Below are 23,458 nucleotides of genomic sequence, written 5' to 3'. Positions count from 1 at the left end.
TGATCTGGACGGCGGAGAACAGACAGGGCTCAAGCCGAGATGGAGGGCAGGGTCGTGGGAGACATTGCACGGCTTGGAGCAGCCTAAGTACTTGTTCTTGGGGCGAAGCCACGGGTATAATACCCGCCGACCATTGAGTGCCTCTGTTCGGAGATATTCTTAGAAACGAAGCAGGCCAAAGAATGTCCAGGGTCCAGATGTCTGTGCAAATCCGTGCCAGCCAGGCACGTTGTGTCCGATTTCGTAAAGAGGCGCCGAAATTTTTCGATAGCGGAAATCGCCGACTGGCATCGTACGTTCGGGCGGTGTTTATATTCTTGAAAAGGTATCGCACTGTGTGAAGCTCACGCAGCTCCAGCCGGTTGGATGATGGGCGCCTATTTCATCCTACGACGGAATACGGAAAAATGTCGGTATTTTCATGCACATTTGATACACGTACATCTCTCGACGCCACGAAACTCGCTCTCTGGAAGAGTCCATAGTCTCCGTGTGCTATTCTCCCCTCTCGAGGATTAACTTCGGCTACACCTCAGCTCGACCATAGTACCCCTGCTGACCCCTCGGCGCGTATGGATTTTGTGCTGGTCCCGCACCTGGTGGAGAGCCCTGCATCCCCTGCCCACGCTGACTTTGACGACCAGGTGGGGGAAGCGCCCGCATCGTAGAGGGTGGACTAAGACCAGGCGTTTTCTGGCCGTATGTCTGAGCGAGCTGGGTGTGGGCCTGGCTCGATCCCGCGGGAACTTGTTGGTATTGTTGTTGAGTTTGTTGTCGAGGTTGTTGTTGAGGCTGAGGCTGAGGTGGTTGGGGTGGCGGCGAACTAAAATCTGAGTGGCCGGAATTGGATGCCACCTGTATGTGAAGTTGGTTTTCCAGCTGAGAAGAAGGCTTCGGAGCACCGTAAGGATCCTGTTGCCCACCATAACCACCATATGGTTGGCCCCACTGGGGCTGGTTGTACATGCCCATTGGCTGCCCCTTAGTCTGTAGCCCTTGTGGGCCATATGGTCCCTCATCGTACCGCTGCCCCCCCTGATGGGGGTGCGGCTGACCCCAGCTCTGCTGCTGTTGAGGGACGAAAGGCGCGTCATACGCCTTCATCTGGTCCATCCCATAGTCCTGAGCTCCCACGCTGGCATATTTGCCTCCTGCGCCGCCTACGAGATCGGGTCGAGAGCCGACCACGTGCCTCCATCCCTGTGCCAGCCAGATCCCGGGAAAACCACGTTGGTGGGCAACGATGGCGAATACAAGCTCCCAGGTGAAGAGGGCACCGATGCATAACCAGGTGAGCCAGGCCAGCGCTTGCACTGCTTCGGCTTCAGAACAGAGCGTGGACCCTGTACCGTAATAGTCGGCACAGTTACCGAGATCAAGTAGTGCGAGGAGCGAGGTGGTGTACCCTGCGGTGGCTGGAAAGGGAATAAGCAAGGATATGGTGAGAGGAGGCGTCACGGACCCATCCATAGTACCCAGAGGACACCTAACCACGACAACTCGACTACAGTGCGAGACAACCACGATTCCCTCACCGACCAGTCACAGATACGCACGACAGAGATCGTCAGTACTGTTATTATTCCTGCCGCGAACACTACTCTCATCAGCATGGGAATTACAGATGATATTGGACAGCGTACAGAGACCGAGAAAGTCGTAACCCCTTATCGAGTGCTCGAGGGATGCAATAAAAGCGAGCCGGTACGCCGAGAGACCAGCAGTAGCGGCTGAGAGTATCGATATGATCGCTAGGTGGTTTAGAAGTGCTATCAGAATTCTGGCGCGGAGACAAAAAGAGGAAAACCTACATAAAAACACGATGCGTCCTATTCCAAGAGGAGTCATTTTGATTACACAACAAAGATGAGGTTTCAGTTCTTGTGTGATATTTTCGGCAGTAGAGTAGTAGTAATCAGATATTTGTGAGGGAAGAAGCACGAGGAGACGTGAAATAGACAGATAGAAAGGCGCGGAACCTCGAGGGAACAAGCGCTTGATCTTTATACATCTGCTAATCTCAGACGACGCACCCGCTCCCAGCCACACGTCTGCTACTCGTGTTTTCCGAGACGTCTGGACGCGAATGATCGGTCTGACCCTGCCAAGTTCTCACCCCAGTCCTTCTTGTTCGGGACAGGTAGGACCGCCTGGACCGCATGGACCGCCCCCGATTTTGGATAGAAGCTTTGCATCCTCCCTGAGTTCATAGCTGCCTGTTTTGATGGGCTTGAGCTGAGGCGGAATGAGAAAATCCGACTAGTTGAGCGCGACAGTTGCGCTTACAGAGGCGCGGAAGTGGGAGGGTCGGGAAGATAAAACCCTGAAACCCTGGACAATCAGGGCACAGCATCCCGCAACACGTGATAGGAGGAATCCCTATTTTTGGACAAAGGGCGGTGCCCACAATTTGGGGAAGGGCAGTGAGTGTGGGCTGAACGCTGAGTGGGTTATTATCGCGATGAGTATGTTTAGGGCATTTACAATCTCGGAAATGCAATGCTACGTCTTTGTTTCGGGAAAGGACGAGAGACACGGTGTTGACTGGGTAAACATTCGCACCAGGAAGGACATTCTGATAGATAACGAGTAGGAAATACAACAATTAATCTGGGGTCAAGTCGATCACTTCTGGCTCGCGCTCTTCCGACACTGGGGTCCGAGCGTTGGAACCCGAACCATACGCCTTGCCAGCCTTCCAGCCATATAGAGTCCCTCTAGGTATGAGCGCAGATTCGTTTGGTTCGTCTCCGGGCGTGGGCAATTGCATCGGTTCTTCCTTGATATTGATGTCTCGATCTTTCAGCTCCAACTTGGTGGGTAGTAGTAGTCGACCAGTGCTCTTCTTAAGAGGGGTGATTGAGTCCATAATTATATCCTCATCATCGCTGTCGACGTCCTCGACTTTGACGACGCCATCTTCATCTTCTTCTTTCTTGGCAACTTCCTCCTCTTCCTCCTCTTCCCAATACTTGTTTTCATACTCGTCGTACTTGATCACGGGGTCTACTTTACAGTCGTTGCAGCGTATATAGAACGCGAGTGACTGGTTTGTGTACCCGAGGCCAGCGCTACAGAAACAAGTTGAGTGCCAGCACCATGTGGGGATACCTCGCACTCACAGTTGGGGGATTGTATCGCCGATAGCATCCAGCTCGCCCTCAGGCAGGCAATCCTCGCAGAACGCATGGGAGCAGGTCGCACACCGGAAGAGCATGCCTCCCGCATTAGCTGTTGATCGGTAACACACAGCGCAGTTGTGCTGAGGACATTGCAGGCGTGATGAACGGGCCGCAACGTCATCGGGCACTCCATGGCAGGCGGAATGAAAAACACGAGGACAAGTAGCGCACGTGTAAAGTTCACCACCGTCTTGACAATAAATACACCATTCTTCATGCTCAAACTCTGGCGCCTTCTGAGCTTTAGGGGGCATGCTGGTGATGACCGATGGCTGAGACATGTTTAAAGTGGTTGAAACGTGAAACTAAGTAAACTTACAGATACAACGATCGTCTCGATGCCGTTAACCAGAACAAGACGGTTTGCACGAGCCCGTTTCTTCGATGACGGCGGCTGCTCGGCGAGCGATTTGATGGCCCTAGGCGTCAACTCTCGTCCTTCGAAGAGGCGACATCGGACAGCCGCGACACCATCAAGAAGCCGTCCCTCCTCCTCTGCAACATCCGCCTCCATTCCTGCATCCATATTCTCGCCATCAAGCTCCTTCTTCAGTTTGGCTTCACGTGCATTTTGATTTCGGCGGCTTTGAAGTAGTATGTCACTAATGGACGCAGCCTTGAATTGCTGGAAATCCATCCCAGCCGCCTGATCCTCTAACGCGCTGCTACCGTTCCGAAGTATGGAGAGCAGCTCGCCTTTCTTCATACCAGCAGCATTATTGTCTGCTGAGGGCCCTCCATTGCTCATAAGCTTCACGGAGAGGAATAGCTTTCGCCGAATTCGATCCAGCATTTGGTCTTCTGCGGAGCCTCGACAGATCAGTCGGTAAACATTGACCGTCTTGGTCTGGCCGATGCGGTGTGCCCTTGCGATCGCTTGAAGGTCGTTTTGAGGATTCCAGTCGCCATCAAACATGACGACGTGCGTGGCTTTGGTGAGATTAATGCCAAGTCCGCCAGCCTTGGTGGAGATCAAGTATACATCATATGGTGATTGCTCCTGCTGGAATAACCGTATGTCTAGCGCTCTCCGAGGTCGAGTTGTGCTTCCATCTAATCTCGCAAAGCGATACTTGCGTAATTGCATGAAGTCCTCCAACAGGTCAAGCACGCTGACCCATTGCGAGAAGATCAAGACGCGTTCGCCTTTCGGTATGACATCTTTTAGCAACTTGTCCACGACCATCATTTTTGACGACGCATTGACTATGTGTTCGCCAAGCTCGTATGGCTCAGGCTGGGCACCAAGAATAGTATATGGACTGCGGAACCGTGAACCCTCGCTCTGCACGATGTGAAGGGCCGCCCTTACTGGTCGCAGCACATCCGGAGCTGAATGAGGAGATTCATCAACCTCGCATATTCTTTGATACTAATCAGAACGATCCGGTTTACTACATTAAAGTGCTTACGAGTATCGTTCACCTGACTTTCATCTCCATCTTCGGTCTTCAGGGAGGTGTTGAATATCTCGCGCATATCCGCAGCACTCAACCTTGTGAGCAGCTTGTACGTCCAATACCGTTGTGCCTCTAATAAGCAGTCAACAATGCCGCTGAAAAGCTAATACTCTAGCATACCCGTAAAAGGAATGAAGACGGTCATTTCCACTCTTGGTGGAACAGAAAGTTCAACTGCATCTTTTGTTCGTCTGATCATGATGACTTCAAGCAACTTCTGGGCGCTCTCTAGATGTTTGACGTCATATTTCCCGTGAGTCATGTCGAATGCGTCTTGAAACAGTCCTTCCGTTGCTACGGTAAATATCGTAGGATAAAGCCTGTGAGTCTGTCAGGTAGTTTTCTTCCATGAAACTGGAAACGCACCAATGAAGCAACGCCCATAGTTCGACGAGATTGTTGTGCACTGGTGTTCCGGTTAATATCAGACGAAAAGCACACCCAAGACCGCTTAGAGCCATGGTGGTTTCGGATTGAGCATTCTTAACTCGATGGCCTTCGTCAAGGATGCAGTAACTGAGGAGAGATGGGTCAGCACCAATGATTAATGAATGAGATAGTAACTATTCAACTAACTCCCAACGGCGTGTCTTCATCCACTTGTGCTCCGCCTTATAAGATTCATATGTTGTAATGAAGAGATCAAACTCGTGCCCTCGCTTGATCATTTCTTTGAGGCGTTCACGCTCGGCTTGGGTTCCATGGAACCGCACAACCTTCAGAGAGGGCACCCAGTGAGCGGCCTCGGACGCCCAGGCGGCAATGACAGACAATGGGCAGATAACTGAACGGTTCTAAGAAGAGCATGCAAACATCATTCGAAAGTCATACCGATATGTGGATCTGCTTCAAGATCGTTCTCCTTAATGTATGCGAGGAGAGATAATGCTGCAAAAAAAAAGTCTCAGTGATACTCATGATAATACGCTGATCTGCGCACTTTGAAGAGTCTTTCCAAGACCCATCTCATCACCCAATATGGCATTCATGCCATTTCGGTACATCCCGATGAGGTAGGAAAGACCTGCAAGCTAGACTCTGCTTAGCGGAACTGCTGACCCGGTCTGAGCCAGACGAAGCTCACCTGATAGTCCTTCATTTCCCCTCCCTTCACGAGGTTCGGTTGCGCGTCAAGTTCTTCCAGATCTACAACTAGATCCTGAGATTCTAGCTCCTCCAGTTCCCTCTTCAGGTTGTCTGAGAAAGTGCTCCTGCTGCGAGAAGGAAGGAGAGCAGTGAAGAGATAGCGATGCTTCCACAACCATCGAGTTCGTGCCGCTTCGAAATCAGCCCGCTTGGCATGACGAGTAACGCTTTTCTGTGTCTATCTCAGACCCATGCAAGTGACGTGAGAAAAACACTGGGCTTACAGCCATATTCATATTCCTCTTTGACGGTTTCTCGTCTTCCTCGACTTTGAACCTCTTGCTCACCGGTTTCTCGTCTTCCTCGACTTTGACCCTCTTGTTCGTCGGTTTCTGCCCTAGAAATGATCCTATACGTTTCAGAGGTTCGGGCGATGGTCGATTCTCAAGTCGAACGCGAAGAACGCGCGTAGAGGCAGAACGGTGTAAGTGCATCTCTTCCTCATCCTCCATATCGGCGAATCGGTCCGGAAGGCTATAGCGCGATTTCTTGCTCATCTCGTCTGTCAATGCTTCTCCTATATGATCCACAATGTTGCTGGCTATTTCCGGATATGTTTGCAGTAGATATTGAGCTAGAAGCTGAACGTCGTTTGTATACCGGCGTAAGCTTGAAATGGTGGGGCAAGAAAGAGACCAAAGACGTGGGACGCGTCGCGTCTCTGGTGCCGCTAATGTCGCGACGCGTCGTTTCATTAGACAAGGACCCTAATTTAGAGTGCGCTGCATGTGAGCAAGGCATTGAAGGAACATGTGTGTGCAGCTGAATTCCATATGCTATATAGGTACAAAGGGCAACATGAGTCGACTGCTCTGAATGTTTGCAACTGTGAAGTCCCAATTTTGGGGGACAAAAATTAGGCTATCAGCTCATGTATGCACATGGGTCAATGCAGTATATAGCTGGCCATGAGAGAAGACATCAGTGCAACAGTCTAGTACTGTCTTATCAAGGGTGAGCCCTTGACAGTTATGAAAAGTAGTTGCATAAGTAAGACAAAGTGGCAGTTGTGTGTGAATCACTGTCCAGCTTGAATGTTGTGGTTGAAATGCAAAACGGATGCAGGGAATACAGAAGAGCTCTCTGCTCAGCTCACCATTAGGTGCTAGCAGTTGTACCTGAACAAAGTGTTGATTGAGTTTTTCAAGAACTACTCTGGCATTCTTGACCAAGTGCCTTGCCACTGACAGGTTCCTCATGAGCAGGCAAATTGCCCCCACTTTGAATGTGAGGGCATGTGGAGGAATCCCTGGCATGGTGAGCATGTTTAAGTATTCAGGCATTTGTTCTTCATTATCCAGGTCCAGGGCTTCTCCATCTTTGATTGAGTCAAGGCTAGTGTAAACTACTGCAAAAGTTGTGAGTGTTCTTTTTTTTTGCTTTGAGTCAGAAGATGCACCTTCATCTGATTGCAGCAACTCCAATGTCTGTGCATTGAATGTATCCACCATTGCATTATGGGGGCTGAGAAATGCTCAAGTTAAACACTGGACAGGGTCTTGCAGAATGTGTGGTGGATACAAAAAGTCAAGGACCATGTCAAGGTTAGATACTGGTTGAAGTAGAGGGAGCCTGACTTGTTCTCCAGAGGTGTCTTCTCCAATATAATCCATGAAGGCTGAAAATTCTGGGTCATCTCTATTGCGCACTGGTGCATGGAGGTGGTGAATCTTAAACATAGGCCAGAGTGGGCTGGAGAGAATAGAGGCTTGTAGGGCTGCTGTTTCACCTGTTCCCTTGACCACTGGTGCTAGCTGACAGAAGTCTCCAAGGCCAAGAAATGGAAGACCACCAAAAGGGATGTCACAGCTTGTAATATGACGACAAACCATGTCAATAGCTTCCACTGTTGTCCTGTTGGCACCTGGCATCTCATCAAAAACAATTAAGCTGGCAGCATGAATAAGATCTGCCCATCCAGAGGGTATTTGGATTTCAGAGAGAATACCAATGTGGTCCTAGTAGTAAAGATGAGAACACTGCAATTGTGAATGAAGAGAGACATGAATGTCTTTCACTGGAATGTGGAAGAGAGAATGCGCTGTCTGGCCATGCTCATAAATGGTAGCTGCAATGCCTGTTGATGCAACCACCAAAACAATGTGTCCATTGCTCCTGAGCCAGGCCAAGAGTGTGTCCACCAAAAATGTCTTGCCTCATCCTGGTTTACCTTCAAGAAAGTAGGGGCCAAATGCATGGTCTTGATGTTGCACTGTGAGTAGAGATGCATGAAGTTCATCATATACCACACGTTGTTCTTCTGTCAGCCATGCATAGCCAATGCAAGCAGCCTCAGCCAACCACAGCTCCTGACCTGCAAATGCAGCAAGTTCTTGGGTGAGCTCCACTGAGTGCCTTGCAGGCTGCAGGAGCCCATAATATGATAGATCCTTTCCCACATCAGCAAGAATATCTCCAATAGAAAGAAGAGCCTGGTTATATGCTGCAACAGGTTGTGGGAGGTGCCAAAGAAAATCAGCTGAGAGATCCTCTTGAAATGTATCCCATAAGGGTGGAGCAGGATACCCTTCCAGAACCACACATGCAAAGAGAAAGCATAGTTGTGCTGGAGTACAAAGATCTGCAACAGCCTCTTGCAAAGCATAGTGTCCTTCGTTATCATTATCAAAGAGGCCTTGGGCATGTGCTGCCTCCACATATGAGGGATATCAAACACCATTCACCCAGTATAGCTCTTCATGGCTTTTTGCAGCCTTGTGTTGGAGTAAACACCAAAGGTAGAAGACATCCCCTGAAGATGGTGAGATGCTTTGCAAATGGGCATGGTGTTCTGTGGTTCTTCATTTAATCACTTTCTGTGGCATTCCTGGCTGCACTTCTTCAAGGAATGCACCAGGAGGGAGGTCTCCTTTCCATGCATCCAAGATATATCTCAAAAAGTATTCTGCATATAGCAAAGGGAGTAGGGCTGGATGGCATGAACATGCAAAGTATTGAAGTAGTGGTGAGGCTGTTGACTGACCACCATTGTGTCAATATAATTGGCCCTAGTTTTCTCCTTCTAGATGTACAGAGAGTCATGTGATGCCAGGGATTTGTTTTGATATAGGAAAGCCAAGAATTCTCCAAGAAGCCTCACAGGCTGAGAGGTATTGACCTTCAACATAGTCATTGACCTCATCCCTAGGAGGATGGTTTGGATCCAGAATATTGAACATTGTGTTGTCCAGGCCTTTATAGAGATACTTGTAAAGGTAGATGAAGACAGATGTTGAACTGACAATATCAGCATGGACATGGCAATCAAGCTCATCAATGAATAGAGGCATGTGTGATGAAATCCATTGGTCCCTCTCAGTGAAGCACTTGTACACTGCATGACCTTCTTCATTGATCCAGGTATGGTCAGCAAGTGGTTGGGGGAAGTTATAGATGCATTTCCCATCACAATTACATTGATGGTATGTGTCTGGGCAAAGATGGTCTCTTGGGTGTGACATCCACTGTTTGATCTTGGCTGCTAATTGGGGTTCTTCTGGAATGTGACCACTGATTATGCAATCTATCTGATCTGGTGGGAGCTCAGGGTGGACCTAGCAATATATTCAGGCTTCCATTAAACAAATACCTATACAGGCATGGTGTACCTTGAAAACTATATGTGCATGGGGTAGGCCACGTTTCTGAAACTCTACCACTTGGATAATGTAGAAGAGTTTGCCGAAGTGCTGCTGTAATAGGTGATTGAAGTGCTGCAGTCATGCCTTAAAGACTTGTGCAACAACCACAGGAATATCTGAGGCATCCTGGCCCCCTCTGCAGCATTCTCTAATCTCTGGCCAGTTGGGATTGCATGTCATTGTTGTGAAGATAGTGGCTTGACCATGAGCTTGAGCAAGGGCAAGTGCATCTGCAGTTTGCTCACTTGCCCATTTGCATGATCCAATGAAGCTTGCAGGTAGGTCAATATCAATGGGCCCCTTGTCATCTTCACTATCTTCTTTGTCTTCATTGCAATCATCAGGTGGGTGAAGTCCTTCCACATGATGTTCTCTTGCACGTCTGATATAGTCAAGACATTGTTCCTCAATTCTGGAGAAGCTGTCACAAATGTATTCATTGGCCAATTGACCAGAGCATAGGAATTGGTCCTCAGTTATTAGGTGGGAGAAGTACCACCGACACTGGGTAACACCATATGCATTTACATAGTGTTGTTGTATTCTGGCCTGTTGGCCATCATTCTCTATGATGCCCCATCCCGGCATCCCATGAGGAAACAGCAAGGGATACTGCAGTGGCTCAGAATGCTGGCTCAGAATGCTGATATATGATGGCTGATCATCCCCTAGAAAATAAATGAGCCAAGTTTCATATGTGAAAGGAGCAACATACCCAGATGCCGTATCAGGATGGTATGTGGATTGACCAATGTTGAATTGTTTGCATGCATGATTGCTGCAAAGTCTTCAGCTGCAGTGAACTCAGGGAGCTCTAGCATAGCCATATCTAGTGAGGAATCATCTTGAAAGTAAAGAAGTTCATGGATGTATGGGTTATGGCATTCCAATGCTTCTGAGACTGCTGCAAGCCAATCTGGAGATATGTTCATCCTGTGCCCTCTATCTGTTCTCTCCTGCTGATTGTAAAGGAACCAATGGATCGAGTGTGTTGGGTCTGCCACATCTAGCATGCAATGATAGGTGCGACCTGTGAGAACCACATTGGATGGGGGCTGGAGTCCTTGCACAAAGCCCTCTGTTGTCCTGATTGCAGTCAATGCAAAGAGGCCATTGAGTTTTTGAGACAGGGCAGACAGACAATTGCTTTCCAGAAAGATGTTGTAGGAAGCAGGTAGCACAGGTAGCCATGGTAACACATATGTCCCATTCTTGCAGCAAAATGTATTTGCCTCAGCACTGAGAATCCAGGGAGAGTCTTAGTGTTAGACATGTGTAAGGGCTCACTCAATAATAGGACTGACCTGAGGAGCATTGCACTGCAGTAAAGACAGACCCTGTTCCACTGTGAGATAGCACGCTGCTGGCCAGCTGCAGTGGAGGATTTTGGGAAGAGATGCCACCACAATTTGACCTGTCTGGGTGGTTGGTTCATTTGCTGTGTTCTGCTGCCAGGGAAGTCTTGTGGCAGTATAGGCAGGATACCCTCAACATGGTTAGTGCCCATGTTATTCTGAGCTTCCAGATGCTGCTGTCTCTGCCGATTTCTATACCTGGCCTGTTGATCTCTTCTCATAGCTCGATACTGGTGCCACTATTCTTCTGTCATATTCTGTTCTTGATGTCAATGTTGTTCTTGCTCTTTTTGGTGCCAAAGAAGGTGGGCTTCTTCTGTCTCCTGTTCTCTTCTTGCACAATGCCTTTGGGCATTGGCCTCTCTTCTATGGATGCCATGTGCTCCATGTGCCTGAGGAAGGTGCTGTTCATCTTCTAGGGGCATCTCAAGCCAGTCATTGGGAGATGGGAGCTACAAAAGCCTGCCATCTCTATTTGACCTCTCCACAAATATGTCTCAGTGGGCCTCTCTTGCCCTGACCGGTGTGAGGAAAGAAACAGGGTACAGTGTGCTCATTCAATGCAAATTCCAAGAGCCAGTTCCACCTTGGACAACCATACAGAAGGCAACTATGTTGATGTGCATCAAGGATGTCTGGTCCACTTTCTCAGTGAACCTGTTTCACCATTGCCTTGGTGATCAAGGCTAAGCTCTGTTGCAGCTTTGATTCCTTCAGCCAGACCATTTTCTTGTCTTGAAGGTATCTGCCCTATTGAGGTGGTTTGTGATCCAGCTGGGAAAGGAGTGTTGATCTGCAAAGCAGAGCGAGACCACTGAAAGGCTGATTTTGATGGTGTAGCTGGTGCTGGTGATGGTGCTGATGATGTGGTTCCAGAGAGATAGTCATAATCAAGAATCTGTAGGATAACAATTCAACAATAAATATTAACTGTGGAAAACTGTCTCTTACCCAGAGTGAGAATCGCTTAGAAGCCAAAGTCAAGTCTTCCTGTGAAAGGGATATGCTGGTAAGAACTCCAGTCACATGCAAAGTTGCATTTGAAGTGACACAGGGGGTTGATTTAGCAAACTGCCCTTCATCTGGAAAGTAGCACCAAAAGCAAGAAGCCTTCTTGCCAGTGGAAATCCATGGCATGGCATCCATATTGAAGGTGCAAGCATGAACATTGAAAGGACATGCTGCAATGCAGACTACAGGAGGGATCGGCAGTTTCTCATGGGAGAGCAGAAGAAGCTGGCCAAACAATCAGCACCTGCCATCATATTAACTCAGGAAAACATACCACCAAGCAATCCAGCTCAAACTCAAAATCATCCATATTGAAGCCATCACCAACAACCATAGAGGTTGTCCTTGATGCAATCTTGGCTGTGATGCTGTATACACCAACTAACTTCCCACTCCAAAGCTCCGCTGGGCAGGAAATAGTGCAAGATGCCAACCACATCATCAGTCGTGAGGATGTTGTCAAGGTTGCCAGCTACAGGTGCCATGGGTAAGGCTATGCTGCAGGTTAGAGTATGTGAGCCAGCTGCAGATGGATGCCAGTCATAGCAACCTGCAATAGCAGTGAGGATAACTGACATGGCAAAAGATTATTGAGGGGATAGAGCAAGGGAGTTCCTCCAGTTTGCCATCCATCTTTATGCAGTAGCCGGTAAACACTTGACTCAGTATTGTGAGACAGGGTACATCTTTGGCAAACATCAGAGACAGTAATCTGTACCACCGCAAAGAAGGACACACAATGAAACACCCCCCACAACAGGCAAGACATGCCAAAGTATCACATGTTACCCTCCCAAATAACCAATCATGTGTGACACCTTCAGACATCTGATGAGATGCCAAACCATGTCTACTATTAACCATACCAAAGTTAGCACCATGGCAATCACAAAACAATCACTGAGAACTGACCAAAAAATGTGAAAGTCTACACTTAGGGAGGTGATGGAAAAATAGGTAGCATGTATCATCAAAGAGGACCATAACACCTAGTCACTATACTAAGCTACTGTCTTTCTATAATCTTTGCAAAGATTGGCATCCATAAGGCCAGAAAACACATACCTAGTTCCCCTAAAGTATGTGGTGTGATGTGCCAAGTGCCTGGTGTTGATAAACAGCAACTGGCCTGGATGAAGTGGGATCTGAATCCCTAGCTGAGGGAGGACCAAATAGGCAGTGGTGAAGTTGCCAAGGACAAACAGGATACTGTACTGATTGCCATCATCATTCAAATTGATATGGGGCACAGGGGCATGGCCCTCTCTGAAGGCCAGCATGTGCCAGGCACATTGTTGAAGCTGAGGTCTAACAGCCAAAGTATCTGCCAATGCTGGGTGAGAATAGGTCCAGTCCAGGATCCTGCTAAAGTGTTAGGAGTAACCCATCTAAAGCATGTCAAAGGACAAACCTCTTTCTCTCCTCATATACCTCAGGTTGATGACTATGCAACAACCTCATAGCCCTTTTGCCCACCACCATGTCCATAACCTCCAAAAAGACATCCATCCACCTCTTCACCAAAGGATTCTGGTTAACCAAATCTCTGCTAAAGGCAGGCACCGGGCTGGATCTTCTCCAAACACCCAAGTGGAGTCCTGGTACCAATGAGTGACTGAACTCTTCCTCCTGTCTTAGGTAAGACTCGGGAAGTTTCAAGTAGAAGTCTTTGGTGAGGTTGAGCAAGGTGTCCAGATGCTGAGACGGAACATCATCATGAACTCAAAAGAGAGGACAATTTAGTGTCACTCCCTTGGGTAGAGGCTGGGCTGGATTGACCCTGTACACCCAATCACCAGTCTCAGGAGCACAGGGAATGGGTGTAGGGAGGGGGTTGTGCAAGAAGGCAGCTGTGAGAGAATCCAAGACTGCTGCATTGCTGGAAGGATGTCTGATGAACAGGTCCGGGTAGGAGGGAATAAGTTGAACATCTATCCATCATGTGAGTATACAGGAGATGCAACCCAAAGTATAGCAAGATGAACCATTATCCCCCAAGCCCCTGGTCTGGCACCTCTCAAGCCAACCCATATAGCTGCGCAATTTCATTGCATCACTCTTGTGCTTTCTCCTCTTGTTACGGGGCAAAGGTCTGTCCGGAGCATCCATATCAGGCACCAGAAGGGAAACATGGGCTGGGTCAGACATGCAGTCCATCCAGCGCACCCAGAAAACAACAGCGAAGCAAGGACAAATGAAACCACATTGCACAATGAACAGCCCAAAGAGCGGCAGCAAAAAGTTTTACAGGGGGAAGCGCCACCCTAGCACCCTGCCCTGGAGCGGACTGCGTCGCCGGCCTCCCTCGTGACATTCTTTCTACTGCCCACATTCCAGATACGCTCAGGATCATTCAATGCCATCTCTCAATTTCCTCAATTGAAGATCATGCCAGGATTACAATCACTTGCAGTAAGGTGCGGATAGTGGTATACATTGATGCGATCACTTTGATATGATCCTTATCTCGTTGTGAGCCTGCGCAACTCCCATATACCGTCTCCCCCCTGCACTGCTTGCATTTCCAAATCACTGAGCTTCGATAAACCAATGCGCACAAACGAGAAGCCAGACTGCTGATCCTATATAACACCGCGCCAGTTAGAAATTAAAGCTTCAGGTTCAATGACAAACTCGCCGAAGACACCGCCGAAGAGGGCCAGTGAGCCAGGAACGCCATAGTCAACGTACAGCAGGCGCACTGTTGCCCATATGACGAGCATAGGGAGGAGGGCGAGAATAGCTGCATTGCCAATGTCCTGAATGACTCACCATGCACGTATATAGGGGAACTTACCGCATAATCGAGGATATTCTCGTACTACGGTATCCAGAGGCATCGCTGGCTCCCACCAAGAGTACCCTGAAGGTTGCGATGCCAGCAGCGGCTGTACATGCCAGATATACACAGGTGGTGTTCAGAGGTGTGGCTCCTCTCACCAAACTTGGGCTTCGGAGGTCATTGCGGGGCGACGAAGCGTGTGAGTTCCGATGAAATCGGACGTATACCCTCTTTGCACAGCATTTCGGCAGGCAGAACTTCAAAAATATTTGCGCACATGACAGCCATCGCTAGGATACAAATCCATAAACTAACGAAGTAGATATGATGACTTGACACCCTTCTTCACATCACTCACTCTCATACTTCGGCGATACCTCGATATCCGTATTGTGGCTGAGAAGAGGGTTGGGCCGGCATAATGTCCGAGGAATGCCGTTGACCTCCACTTGACCCAACTGGTACTTGCCAGGTTTAAGGACCTGCGGACGCAGCAATTAGTACCAACGGCGCTTCCTGCGTTACTGCGATATTTTCTGTCGTGGTTAATGGATCCCAGACGTTGGCCCCGGCCTTCTTCATCGGATATCATGATCGCCCCTCATATGCATCTTCACGGCATATGCGAACAAGTATACAAAAGAGGACAGAACTTCAGGAATAGTCAGTGACCAGGCCACTAGAGGAACGGGCGATTGAGCGAACCGAAGACCCAATTGATCCACGCCAATGCTTCAACCGCCTTCCATTCACGACACATAGCTTCCGCATCAGACAAGGTCATCTCAATTGTCCAGTTCACGATCTGGCCTGCAGCAGGCTTGTAGCTCATGATTAAATTATCAGCAACGCGTCACTTACTGGAAGATTCATCGCAGTTGCCCACCCCGAACGTGGAAGACACCTCGCTCGTTGTCCAGGCCGCCGACGCTGTCACATGGTCGACACCACGAATAAACGGAAGAAGAGGTGGTGCGTACCAAGCCACATAACCCATAGTAGACCCACTACACCGAGCTCGAAGGATGTGGATGCCAAGAAGCGCAATCGAACGAAGACCTCCCCCAAGAGCCTATAGTCTGTTCCTCAGCTCCTGCCCATATGCCCAAAGCTGCATTCTCCTTACACGAGAAACAAACAAACCAAGCTCACGACTGAGGACGCCAATGCTAAGGAATGGTCAAGTGGTGTTGTCTAGACACTTACCAAACTGTGCAAATGCCTCACCTGCACCGAGGTCCTCATTCTCTAAGCTCAGCAGGGCTGCAGAAACCCCCAGCTCCGCGATCGAAGCAAGCAAGGCGAGCACTTCAAATGCCTATGTCAGCTAAAAGCAATGGGTGTGATGTGAAAGCAGATTACGATAAAAGATTGTGCGATACAGAGCTGGACCGAGCACAGCCATGGTAAGGATATTCCGACTTTGCCTTGCGATTGTCATGTCTTCTGTATTATTTATACGTGTGGATATTCATCCTGTGACTTGACTTGACAAGCGGTCGGGTTTGCGGGGGGGGATGTCCTTCAGTGAGATACAATGCCTTGACGTTGTAGCGGTGCATGTGCAGCAAGTAATGGGACTTGCCCATTAGCTGCAGGCTGCTATGTCACCCAGTCAGCAGAGCTCAGCCATGAGAGAATAACATGGGCATACGCCACGTAAGAAAAGGCTCTGATGGTGTACTGGTCGGAAACAATACGTCCGTTCTCTCACGGAACCCAGTGGAAACCGTTGACCGAAGCACTGCATATCGAAAGCAACACGTACAACCACGTGACATTGACGATTGAGCTTTTCCCTCCCTCTAAGCTAGTCCACGAGCAACCAGAACGATGCACTGGGGGTGCTGACATCCGTCACAGAGGCTCAGCGATACTCGGGTAGGTAAAACCACCTTGGGAAAGTTCTAGGAGTAGCGCCCATGGTCAATAATCCCCAGTACGATCGTTGGAGTGGAGGACAGCCGTAGAGGGTTGCCGCCTGAGGGTGCACGTCCGTGGGTCAGCGGATGTTATAACAGCTCGTGGCACGTTCCTGTTTGGCGGCGTGCTCAAGATCGCATCGGAAGGGAGGCAGTGTCCTTGTCAACGCAAATGCGCAAAGCAGAGTCGTACTGCCAATACAGGAACAGGGTCTGATGCTTGTGACAGAGAAGCCGGAACAAGATGGATTATTCGATGACCTACAACATGTGAGAATCGACTGGGTGTACCAGCACCATCTTGACCCTGCCTCGCTGAGTGTTCACATCCTTCTCTATCGAAATCTCGACATCAACTTCGTCGAACACAGATAGGGTTACTTCGCCAGTAGCTGATGGGACCTTGACGGAATACAATTCAGGATCAAAGTTGATCTCGCGCTTGAAGGTCACGAGACCTTCTAGACCAAGCCTGTGATAGTGTCAGCACGTGCGATCCAGATCGCTACATAGATAGGTGCACTCACTTCGAGACGAAGACAGCTACTCCATTCCTGAAAGCCCGGATGATGAAAGCCTTCTCCCTAGCAGGCGCGCCTTCCCGCTCCGCCCGACCTTTCAGAGCGACCGCAACGAAGAACTCGAGGCTGGCCCTGCTTGCATTTTGTGCCATCCGATGCCTCCGGTTGACGCCGTTCAATATCCTCTCCATATGCTGACGGGAATGGAGCGATGCGTGCAAGGGGGTGTAGTTGATCGCAGCGGCCAGCTGGCGATGAACGAGCACGTCTGCAAAACGCCGAATGGGACTCGTGAAGTGTGTGTAGATCGGGCTGGCCAGACCATAGTGGCCGAATGTCTCCCGCGAGACAGAGCCGGCACAGAAGTACTCCGCAGGACGCATACATCTGGTCGCCATGATCCTGACGAGTATGTTGAAGTCCGGTTCGTCAGCGATGACACATGTGTCTAAGCTGTTGGCAAGTGCTCCGGAGCTCGAGATATCGAGTTTCATCCCCTTGCGCTTAAGTAGCACATCTTCTAGGAGCTCGAAGTTTGATGCCGGTGGTGGCTGATGCCGGCGCAGCACCGCGGTCTGGGGGAACGTCTCCTGGATCTTGGCGGCAACGCTGATATTAGCGAGGAGCATGAATTCCTCTACAAGGCTGTTGGTTTCGAGCTGCTCTTTTTGCTCTACGTCGACAGGGTCGGATGACTCAGGAGACTCCATCTGGATGCGTACTTCGGGGGAAGCAAGGTTAAGCGCCCCCGCCGCCATACGTGCTGCTCGTAGTTTCTTGGCAAGCGCGTTTAGTAAGCGGATGCTCTCACTCACGGGATCCGTTAAGGCTCTGCTTTGGGTAAGAACCAGCATACGCCGGGCAGGCCTGGAAACTCACAAGTTATCCTTCCTCGTCTGGGCCTCCTTATACGTGAAAGCCGCTTTGCTCGCAATGACTGACTTTGTAAACCTGACATTGATTATCTTGGCCTCCGGCGTCAGTTCCTACATGGGCATCAGCGACCATTCAGTGTACGAATCCCTATAACCCACCCAAATGACCGAAAACGCTAGCCTCTCAACATGTGCGCGCAAGGAGCACAAGTTAGTTCCCAACAGACTAGGAAGCATATCAATCCGTTTATCCACGAGGTAGACCGTCGTTCCCCGCGCCGCAGCCTCAGTGTCCATGGCGTTATCCGGAAGTACGAAATGAGATACGTCGGCGATATGCACTCCGGCTTCGATGTTGCCGTTCGGGAGACGACGAGCGTGCAGGGCATCATCGATATCCTGGCACCCTGCATTCCACTTTAGGGCAGATTCAGTGTTAGGGAAGAAGGCATACCGGGCGGATCTATGCTACAGATGATCATCTCCCGGAGATCTTCCCTGTCCCGCCAGACGATACTGTCCTCCGTCTTGGGTGGTACCACCCAAGCGTCTCCTTCCTTCGGCAGACAGTCCAAAATTGCTCTCCCAAACGCGCGGTATGGTACCTCCCACTCAAGCAACAAACTCTCCTGTTCCGCCTCCTTACTTCCTACTTGCCCTAACGCACGGACGAAATGGCCTTCTGGATAGCGCGAGTCTACGTCCCACTTGTCGATGCTGACGACTATTTTCTGGTGAACGAGCTGGGGGGCTTGGCGAGTGCGTAGGCGGATGCGTGGGAGGTTAGGAGAGACAGGGGTGGCGAAAACGACTTGTTGAGACTGGGAGGTTGTGGCGGAGGAGGAGAGAGTCGAGGGATCAAGGTGGCAGATATAAGCGCGCCAATTCCGCTTTCGGATGCCTACCACCCGCCCGGTAGGGTGTTTTTCCAAAGGGTTTCGCTTGCCAACATCCCGAGCATCCCTTTCCTCTTGAGCGGCAAGTCGGTGCTCGGCCTCCCCGCCCTCTTCGCCATCAGAGTCGTCCGCGTCGTCGGCTGCGAGGGTTAGGTCCTGGTCAACAACTTCGTCACCAGGGGCTTTCCATTCCGACTCCGGGTAAAGCTCTACTACAACCAAGTCACCTGCGACGGCGCGGTTGAGATCTCGACGGCCTATGACAAGAATAGGGCGGACAAGAGCGGCGGAGTTGATGAACCCCTATTATCTATCAGTCACATACTCCATCAACCCTTGCATGGACGTACCTCAAGATAATTATACTGATTCGGGTTGAATCGACCTTCATATAACTTTCCTCCCGCTACCCCAGCATCCAACGTACCAGCAGGCAAGTACTCGTCATATATCGCTCTCCTCTCTGTTGCCTCCTTATCCTCCACCCGTCCAGGAGCAGCGAGCACGTCGCCCAGCTCATTAGCATTCGGCAGGCCAGCGACGTACGCTCGTACGGAGAGGGCTGGAATGGATAATGCAGACGCAAGCTGACGGCTTGCCGTATCGTCTGTTAGCAAGAGGACGGTTGGAGCTGGGGAGCTAGCGGCGTGTGCGAGGCCGATGTGAGAGGCGTACCACGCTGCTGCTGTACGGATCGCTAGCGCCCAGTCAGCCCTCTGTGAGATTACAAATGAAAAACGTACCCCGATCATTCATATCATTTGCGCTCTCGCCCTCCTTCCTTCCCACAGCGGTCTCTTCCCTAAACTCGTTCCAGAACACCCATGCTCCTCCCTTCACCCACTCATCCGCGTTCCGAACCAGATTCCTCACCCGATTATAGAGCGGCAAACTCCTATGTCTGACCTCATCCATCACTGTTTGGAGGAGGATGAGCGAGCTTTGGAATGAGGGGTGCTCGAATAAGTCGATCTGATGCAGGAGAGCGTTGGTGTCGGGCAGGAGGTGGTGCCCGGCTGGGAAGGAGGGATGCGGAGTGCCTTGGACGGGGAGAGATGGAGACTGTCCTGTAAAAGGTGGGGAGGCGCATATAGGGCAGAGACGCACACCGCAGCCAATGTCATCTCGTAGGTATCGTTCCCGGAGGACTACAACATGTTAGAGAATATCGATGCTTCGAAGGGTAATGCTGCACACCTTTAATAACACGTCCTTTTCTGGTCTTTCGAAAGAACTTTTTCTGTGGTTGTATTTCCTCTTCTCTCTGTCGTTTTCTTATCGTGATCTCAACCATAATTACAAACGTGTGTGTGTGTTGTTGCAACAGCAGAAAAGTGTACAAGTAAACTATCGCTCAACAGCAGACCCTTATCCCAAATCTCGAGATTATCCGGCATTATCTCCGTACCAGTTTCTCCCCCTTCTGCCCCATGCTCTCCTCGTGCCACTCTCCTGCAAAATATGTCCATAACCTACAGACCATATGCGGGACCATCCGACCTACCCGCTATCATTCACCTAGTAGAGACAGAGCTCAGTGAGCCGTATGTCATCTACACCTATCGGTATTTTCTTGATGGTTGGTGCGTACGTCCTGATGAGTAGATACATGCACGCTAAATGGAAACAGGCCACATCTAGCATACATGGCCGAAACCTCCTCTCCTCCCGACACAGAGACAGACACAGAGACGCATATACCTACCAGCAAGAGCGCTCCGCGTGCAGTAGGCTGCGTAGTGTGCAAGCAAGACCTGCACGGGCCGCTGCAGACTATGAGGGGGTATATTGCCATGCTCTCCGTTTCCCCGCTGTATAGACGAAGAGGGGTCGGTGCAGGCCTAGTGAGACTTGCTGTTAAGGGGATGAAGTTTACCGGTGCGGATGAGGTGAGTGTTCCTGGTGAGAGGGGTTCTGTACGTAGCGCTCATGCTAACCCAGGTTATGCTTGAAACGGAACATGATAACGCATCCGCTTTGCGACTGTATGAGCGGCTCGGGTTCATAAGAGAAAAGCGGTTGTTCCGATTTTATTTGAATGGGAAGGATGCGTTCAGACTTGTTTTGGCGCCTGCTGAAGCTGAGAGGGGTTGGGAGGGGGTTGAAATAGAGGGGGAGGGTGATGATCTCCCTAGTTAAGCGTTGGCCATGTTGGTAATAGGGAACATTTAGGTCTGTATTCGTACTTCATACATGAAACTGAGCAAGCTGTACTCTGTATTCTAATCAAACAACAACGCCTTCCCTCAAAACCAGATCCTATGGGTCGAACACTGATACCCATTGGGGTTCTTCTCCAAATACAACTGATGATACTCCTCCGCATCCCACCACTGTCCAGCCTCCACGATCTGCGTGACAATCTCCTTGCCCTTCGGTGAGAAGTGTTTTTCCTGCACCTGGCGGGTCACTTCCTCCGCGGTGGACTTCTGGGAGGGAGTGGTGTAGAAGATCGCGGAGCGGTATTGGGTGCCCATGTCGCCCCCTTGCCGGTTGAGGGTAGTAGGATCATGCGACCGGTAGAAGAACTCTGTTGTTATAGATGTCAGCGTTCTACTCCCTACGTCTATCGGTATAAGCAAAATCGAACTCACCAACCAGCTCAGCAAAGCTAACGAGCCCAGGATCAAACTCGACCTTACAAGCCTCGGCATGTCCCGTATCGCCCTGACACACCCTCCTATACCCCGGATCCTTCACATCCCCACCCGTGAACCCGACTCTGGCATCCACAAGCCCTCGACCATCATAATACTGGCGGAAGATGTGTTCCGTACCCCAGAAACAGCCTGATGCGAAGAGGGCGGTCTCGGTCTTCCCTGATGGCTCGTGGGTGAGCTGTGACTGCGCGGCGATGGTACTCGCGACTGTGGGAGCCAGGAGGGGAGGTTGGACGTGCGGCATTTGGGTGGTGAGGAACTTGGATGCGTTGGAGATGAGGCGGTTGATCATACGTGGAAGGAGAGAGAGAGGCAGTCAGCAACTTGGCGCTGCCAGGTGGTGGCAATGGAGTGATCGACGCGTTGGAGGGCGTCATCGATCGTTATCACGTGACATTCATAATCGTCCATGTAACCGTATTCCTAAACGGGTTTCGCCTCCCAGAATTGGAGGTATCCACACATATTTGCCCCTTGTCAAGAATGTCTGCCCCCTTATCCAAATAAGGCACTTGCGGTGCGAGGGGAGGACGCCTAGTGCCTAGTGGAGCTCGTGGAGCACTGGTGTGCCGCACGAGAGGCGGGTGGTTGGGTAGATACACCCGCCTTTGATGGAAGAATGGACGATTTTGAGAAGAGGAGTTGGTGGCATGGGCGGCATGGACGCACACGACCAACGTATCCATTTAAGCTCGACATCTGCGGATGCTCGGTTCGGACAAATGACGAGCATGCACAAGAAATCCATTTCTTAATTTCAACTCCTACTTCGCCGTGTACTTTCAGTACCGAATCACATTCGGGACCGTTCTTCACCGCCCAGTCACAGGGCAGCGACATAGCGGTTGTTCGCCTCCTCAAAGTTGATAATGTTCCATATAGCCTTGAGGTACTACGTGCGCAAAGAATTCAGTGAATGCACTTCGACTCGAAGAAAGGAATTGCTCACGTCGGGCCGGACATTCTTGTAGTCGATATAGTACGCCTGCCCCATGTCAGAAGTGGACGGAACGAAACATTATCATCAAAACTTACATGTTCCCAGATATCGATACCAATGATCACAACATGAGCTTGAGGAGAAACATAAGCAGGAGTACGACCACGAGCGGGTAACACAGCGCTAGACTGGACGGGACGCACTTAGCAGCGGGTCCTGGTTTGGCGTCGTAACGACCTCCAGCTTCTTCGTGTGCGTATTACATCCCTACACACATGCGCATGTATCCCTGCATCAGCTCTCCTCAACAGAATTCAAGTTCGAAGCGACGCACGAGCCATCCCCAGCCCGAGCCACGGATCGCCGCTGTCGTACTGTTCATCTCGCTTATGAGAGCGTCGAGCGAGCCAAAGTCTCGCTCTATGGCCTCCTTAAGCGGGCAAGGGCCCAGCTTTGAGGCGGGTGAGTTGGCAGGAGTGAGGTTTTTCCAAAAGAGGGAGTGGTTGATGTGCCCTATTGGTGTTTGCTATCCGTGAGCTCCCTGCCAGAAGAGGGATGCGGACTGCGGGAGAGGCAGCGAGGGAGGACGCACCACCCCCATTGAACTTCAACGCTGCCTGGAGCCTGATCTTGTCCTTTATATCCTGCGCGCCTGCAAGACTAGCCTCGGCCGCGTTCAGGCCGTTCACGTACGCCCGGTGGTGTTTATCATGATGAAGTGTCATGATCTCCTCGGAGATGTAGGGCTCGAGGGCGTTATAGGCGTACGGCAGGGGTGGGAGAGTATAGGCCATGTCGAGGTTAGACTGAGCGAGGAGTGCTTAGGAAAGAGCAAGGCGGAAAGAGATCTGTTGGTGCTATTGGGTATATAGAGACGTCTGTATCCAAGCTGGCAAGAAGAGACTGGGAAGGCACCGCACAGGTCATGATACGGTAGCCATAGGCGAGGTGGGAGCCAATAAGAGGGAGAGGTCGGGCAGGAGTAGCACAAGAGGGGCTTCGTCAGCTACGCATTGGACGGATGATCAAAAAGTGACAAGGTTGGGATGGGACGGGAGTGGGACTAG

At 50.4% G+C, this 23,458-nt stretch overlaps 9 protein-coding genes across 9 annotated transcripts; 1 reads left to right on the top strand and 8 right to left on the bottom strand.

The window, feature by feature from the left end:
- Nucleotides 1-525: 525 nt before the first annotated feature.
- Nucleotides 526-1,848, bottom strand: DACRYDRAFT_108674 (uncharacterized protein; the record flags this gene model as incomplete). The annotated part of the gene is made up of 4 exons (XM_040768704.1): nt 526-1,415; nt 1,463-1,597; nt 1,644-1,751; nt 1,812-1,848. 4 exons carry the CDS (start codon nt 1,846-1,848, stop codon nt 526-528), a joined length of 1,170 nt encoding a protein of 389 aa, XP_040627506.1.
- Nucleotides 1,849-2,883: 1,035 nt separating this feature from the next.
- On the bottom strand, nt 2,884-5,646 carry DACRYDRAFT_80834 (uncharacterized protein; the record flags this gene model as incomplete). The annotated part of the gene is made up of 9 exons (XM_040776477.1): nt 2,884-3,071; nt 3,123-3,454; nt 3,502-4,444; nt 4,495-4,714; nt 4,763-4,962; nt 5,009-5,158; nt 5,219-5,426; nt 5,474-5,530; nt 5,583-5,646. Coding segments are annotated over 9 exons (2,361 nt in total), but the record flags the coding sequence as incomplete, so codon positions are not given.
- A 7,150-nt stretch (nt 5,647-12,796) lies between these two features.
- On the bottom strand, nt 12,797-13,126 carry DACRYDRAFT_54328 (uncharacterized protein; the record flags this gene model as incomplete). Its single annotated transcript, XM_040775243.1, has 1 exon — nt 12,797-13,126. A coding segment is annotated over one exon (330 nt), but the record flags the coding sequence as incomplete, so codon positions are not given.
- A 1,251-nt stretch (nt 13,127-14,377) lies between these two features.
- DACRYDRAFT_108672 (uncharacterized protein) lies at nt 14,378-14,635 on the bottom strand (the record flags this gene model as incomplete). Its single annotated transcript, XM_040768703.1, has 2 exons — nt 14,378-14,538; nt 14,593-14,635. 2 exons carry the CDS (start codon nt 14,633-14,635, stop codon nt 14,378-14,380), a joined length of 204 nt encoding a protein of 67 aa, XP_040627503.1.
- A 621-nt stretch (nt 14,636-15,256) lies between these two features.
- DACRYDRAFT_108671 (uncharacterized protein) lies at nt 15,257-15,982 on the bottom strand (the record flags this gene model as incomplete). The annotated part of the gene is made up of 6 exons (XM_040768702.1): nt 15,257-15,387; nt 15,439-15,507; nt 15,558-15,649; nt 15,704-15,731; nt 15,784-15,885; nt 15,940-15,982. The coding sequence occupies 6 exons, from the start codon at nt 15,980-15,982 to the stop codon at nt 15,257-15,259; spliced, it is 465 nt and encodes a 154-aa protein (XP_040627502.1).
- A 766-nt stretch (nt 15,983-16,748) lies between these two features.
- Nucleotides 16,749-20,085, bottom strand: DACRYDRAFT_108670 (RNB-domain-containing protein; the record flags this gene model as incomplete). Its single annotated transcript, XM_040768701.1, has 9 exons — nt 16,749-16,760; nt 16,806-16,971; nt 17,027-17,851; nt 17,900-18,006; nt 18,055-18,302; nt 18,350-19,094; nt 19,142-19,488; nt 19,535-19,939; nt 19,989-20,085. The coding sequence occupies 9 exons, from the start codon at nt 20,083-20,085 to the stop codon at nt 16,749-16,751; spliced, it is 2,952 nt and encodes a 983-aa protein (XP_040627501.1).
- A 167-nt stretch (nt 20,086-20,252) lies between these two features.
- Nucleotides 20,253-20,930, top strand: DACRYDRAFT_108669 (acyl-CoA N-acyltransferase; the record flags this gene model as incomplete). The annotated part of the gene is made up of 3 exons (XM_040768700.1): nt 20,253-20,374; nt 20,422-20,680; nt 20,733-20,930. 3 exons carry the CDS (start codon nt 20,253-20,255, stop codon nt 20,928-20,930), a joined length of 579 nt encoding a protein of 192 aa, XP_040627500.1.
- A 21-nt stretch (nt 20,931-20,951) lies between these two features.
- DACRYDRAFT_80829 (protein-methionine-S-oxide reductase) lies at nt 20,952-21,695 on the bottom strand (the record flags this gene model as incomplete). The annotated part of the gene is made up of 2 exons (XM_040776476.1): nt 20,952-21,321; nt 21,386-21,695. The coding sequence occupies 2 exons, from the start codon at nt 21,693-21,695 to the stop codon at nt 21,038-21,040; spliced, it is 594 nt and encodes a 197-aa protein (XP_040627499.1). The 3' UTR covers nt 20,952-21,037.
- A 585-nt stretch (nt 21,696-22,280) lies between these two features.
- DACRYDRAFT_37608 (Mn superoxide dismutase) lies at nt 22,281-23,185 on the bottom strand (the record flags this gene model as incomplete). Its single annotated transcript, XM_040774432.1, has 6 exons — nt 22,281-22,343; nt 22,401-22,436; nt 22,487-22,524; nt 22,595-22,658; nt 22,726-22,904; nt 22,984-23,185. Coding segments are annotated over 6 exons (582 nt in total), but the record flags the coding sequence as incomplete, so codon positions are not given.
- Between the last annotated feature and the right edge of the window lie 273 nt (nt 23,186-23,458).

Source organism: Dacryopinax primogenitus, assembly GCF_000292625.1.
Source record: "Dacryopinax primogenitus strain DJM-731 SS1 chromosome Unknown DACRYscaffold_12, whole genome shotgun sequence".
NCBI lineage: Eukaryota > Fungi > Basidiomycota > Dacrymycetes > Dacrymycetales > Dacrymycetaceae > Dacryopinax > Dacryopinax primogenitus.
Note: the sequence above shows the minus strand (reverse complement) of the source record. Positions and strands in the feature narration are given on the sequence as shown.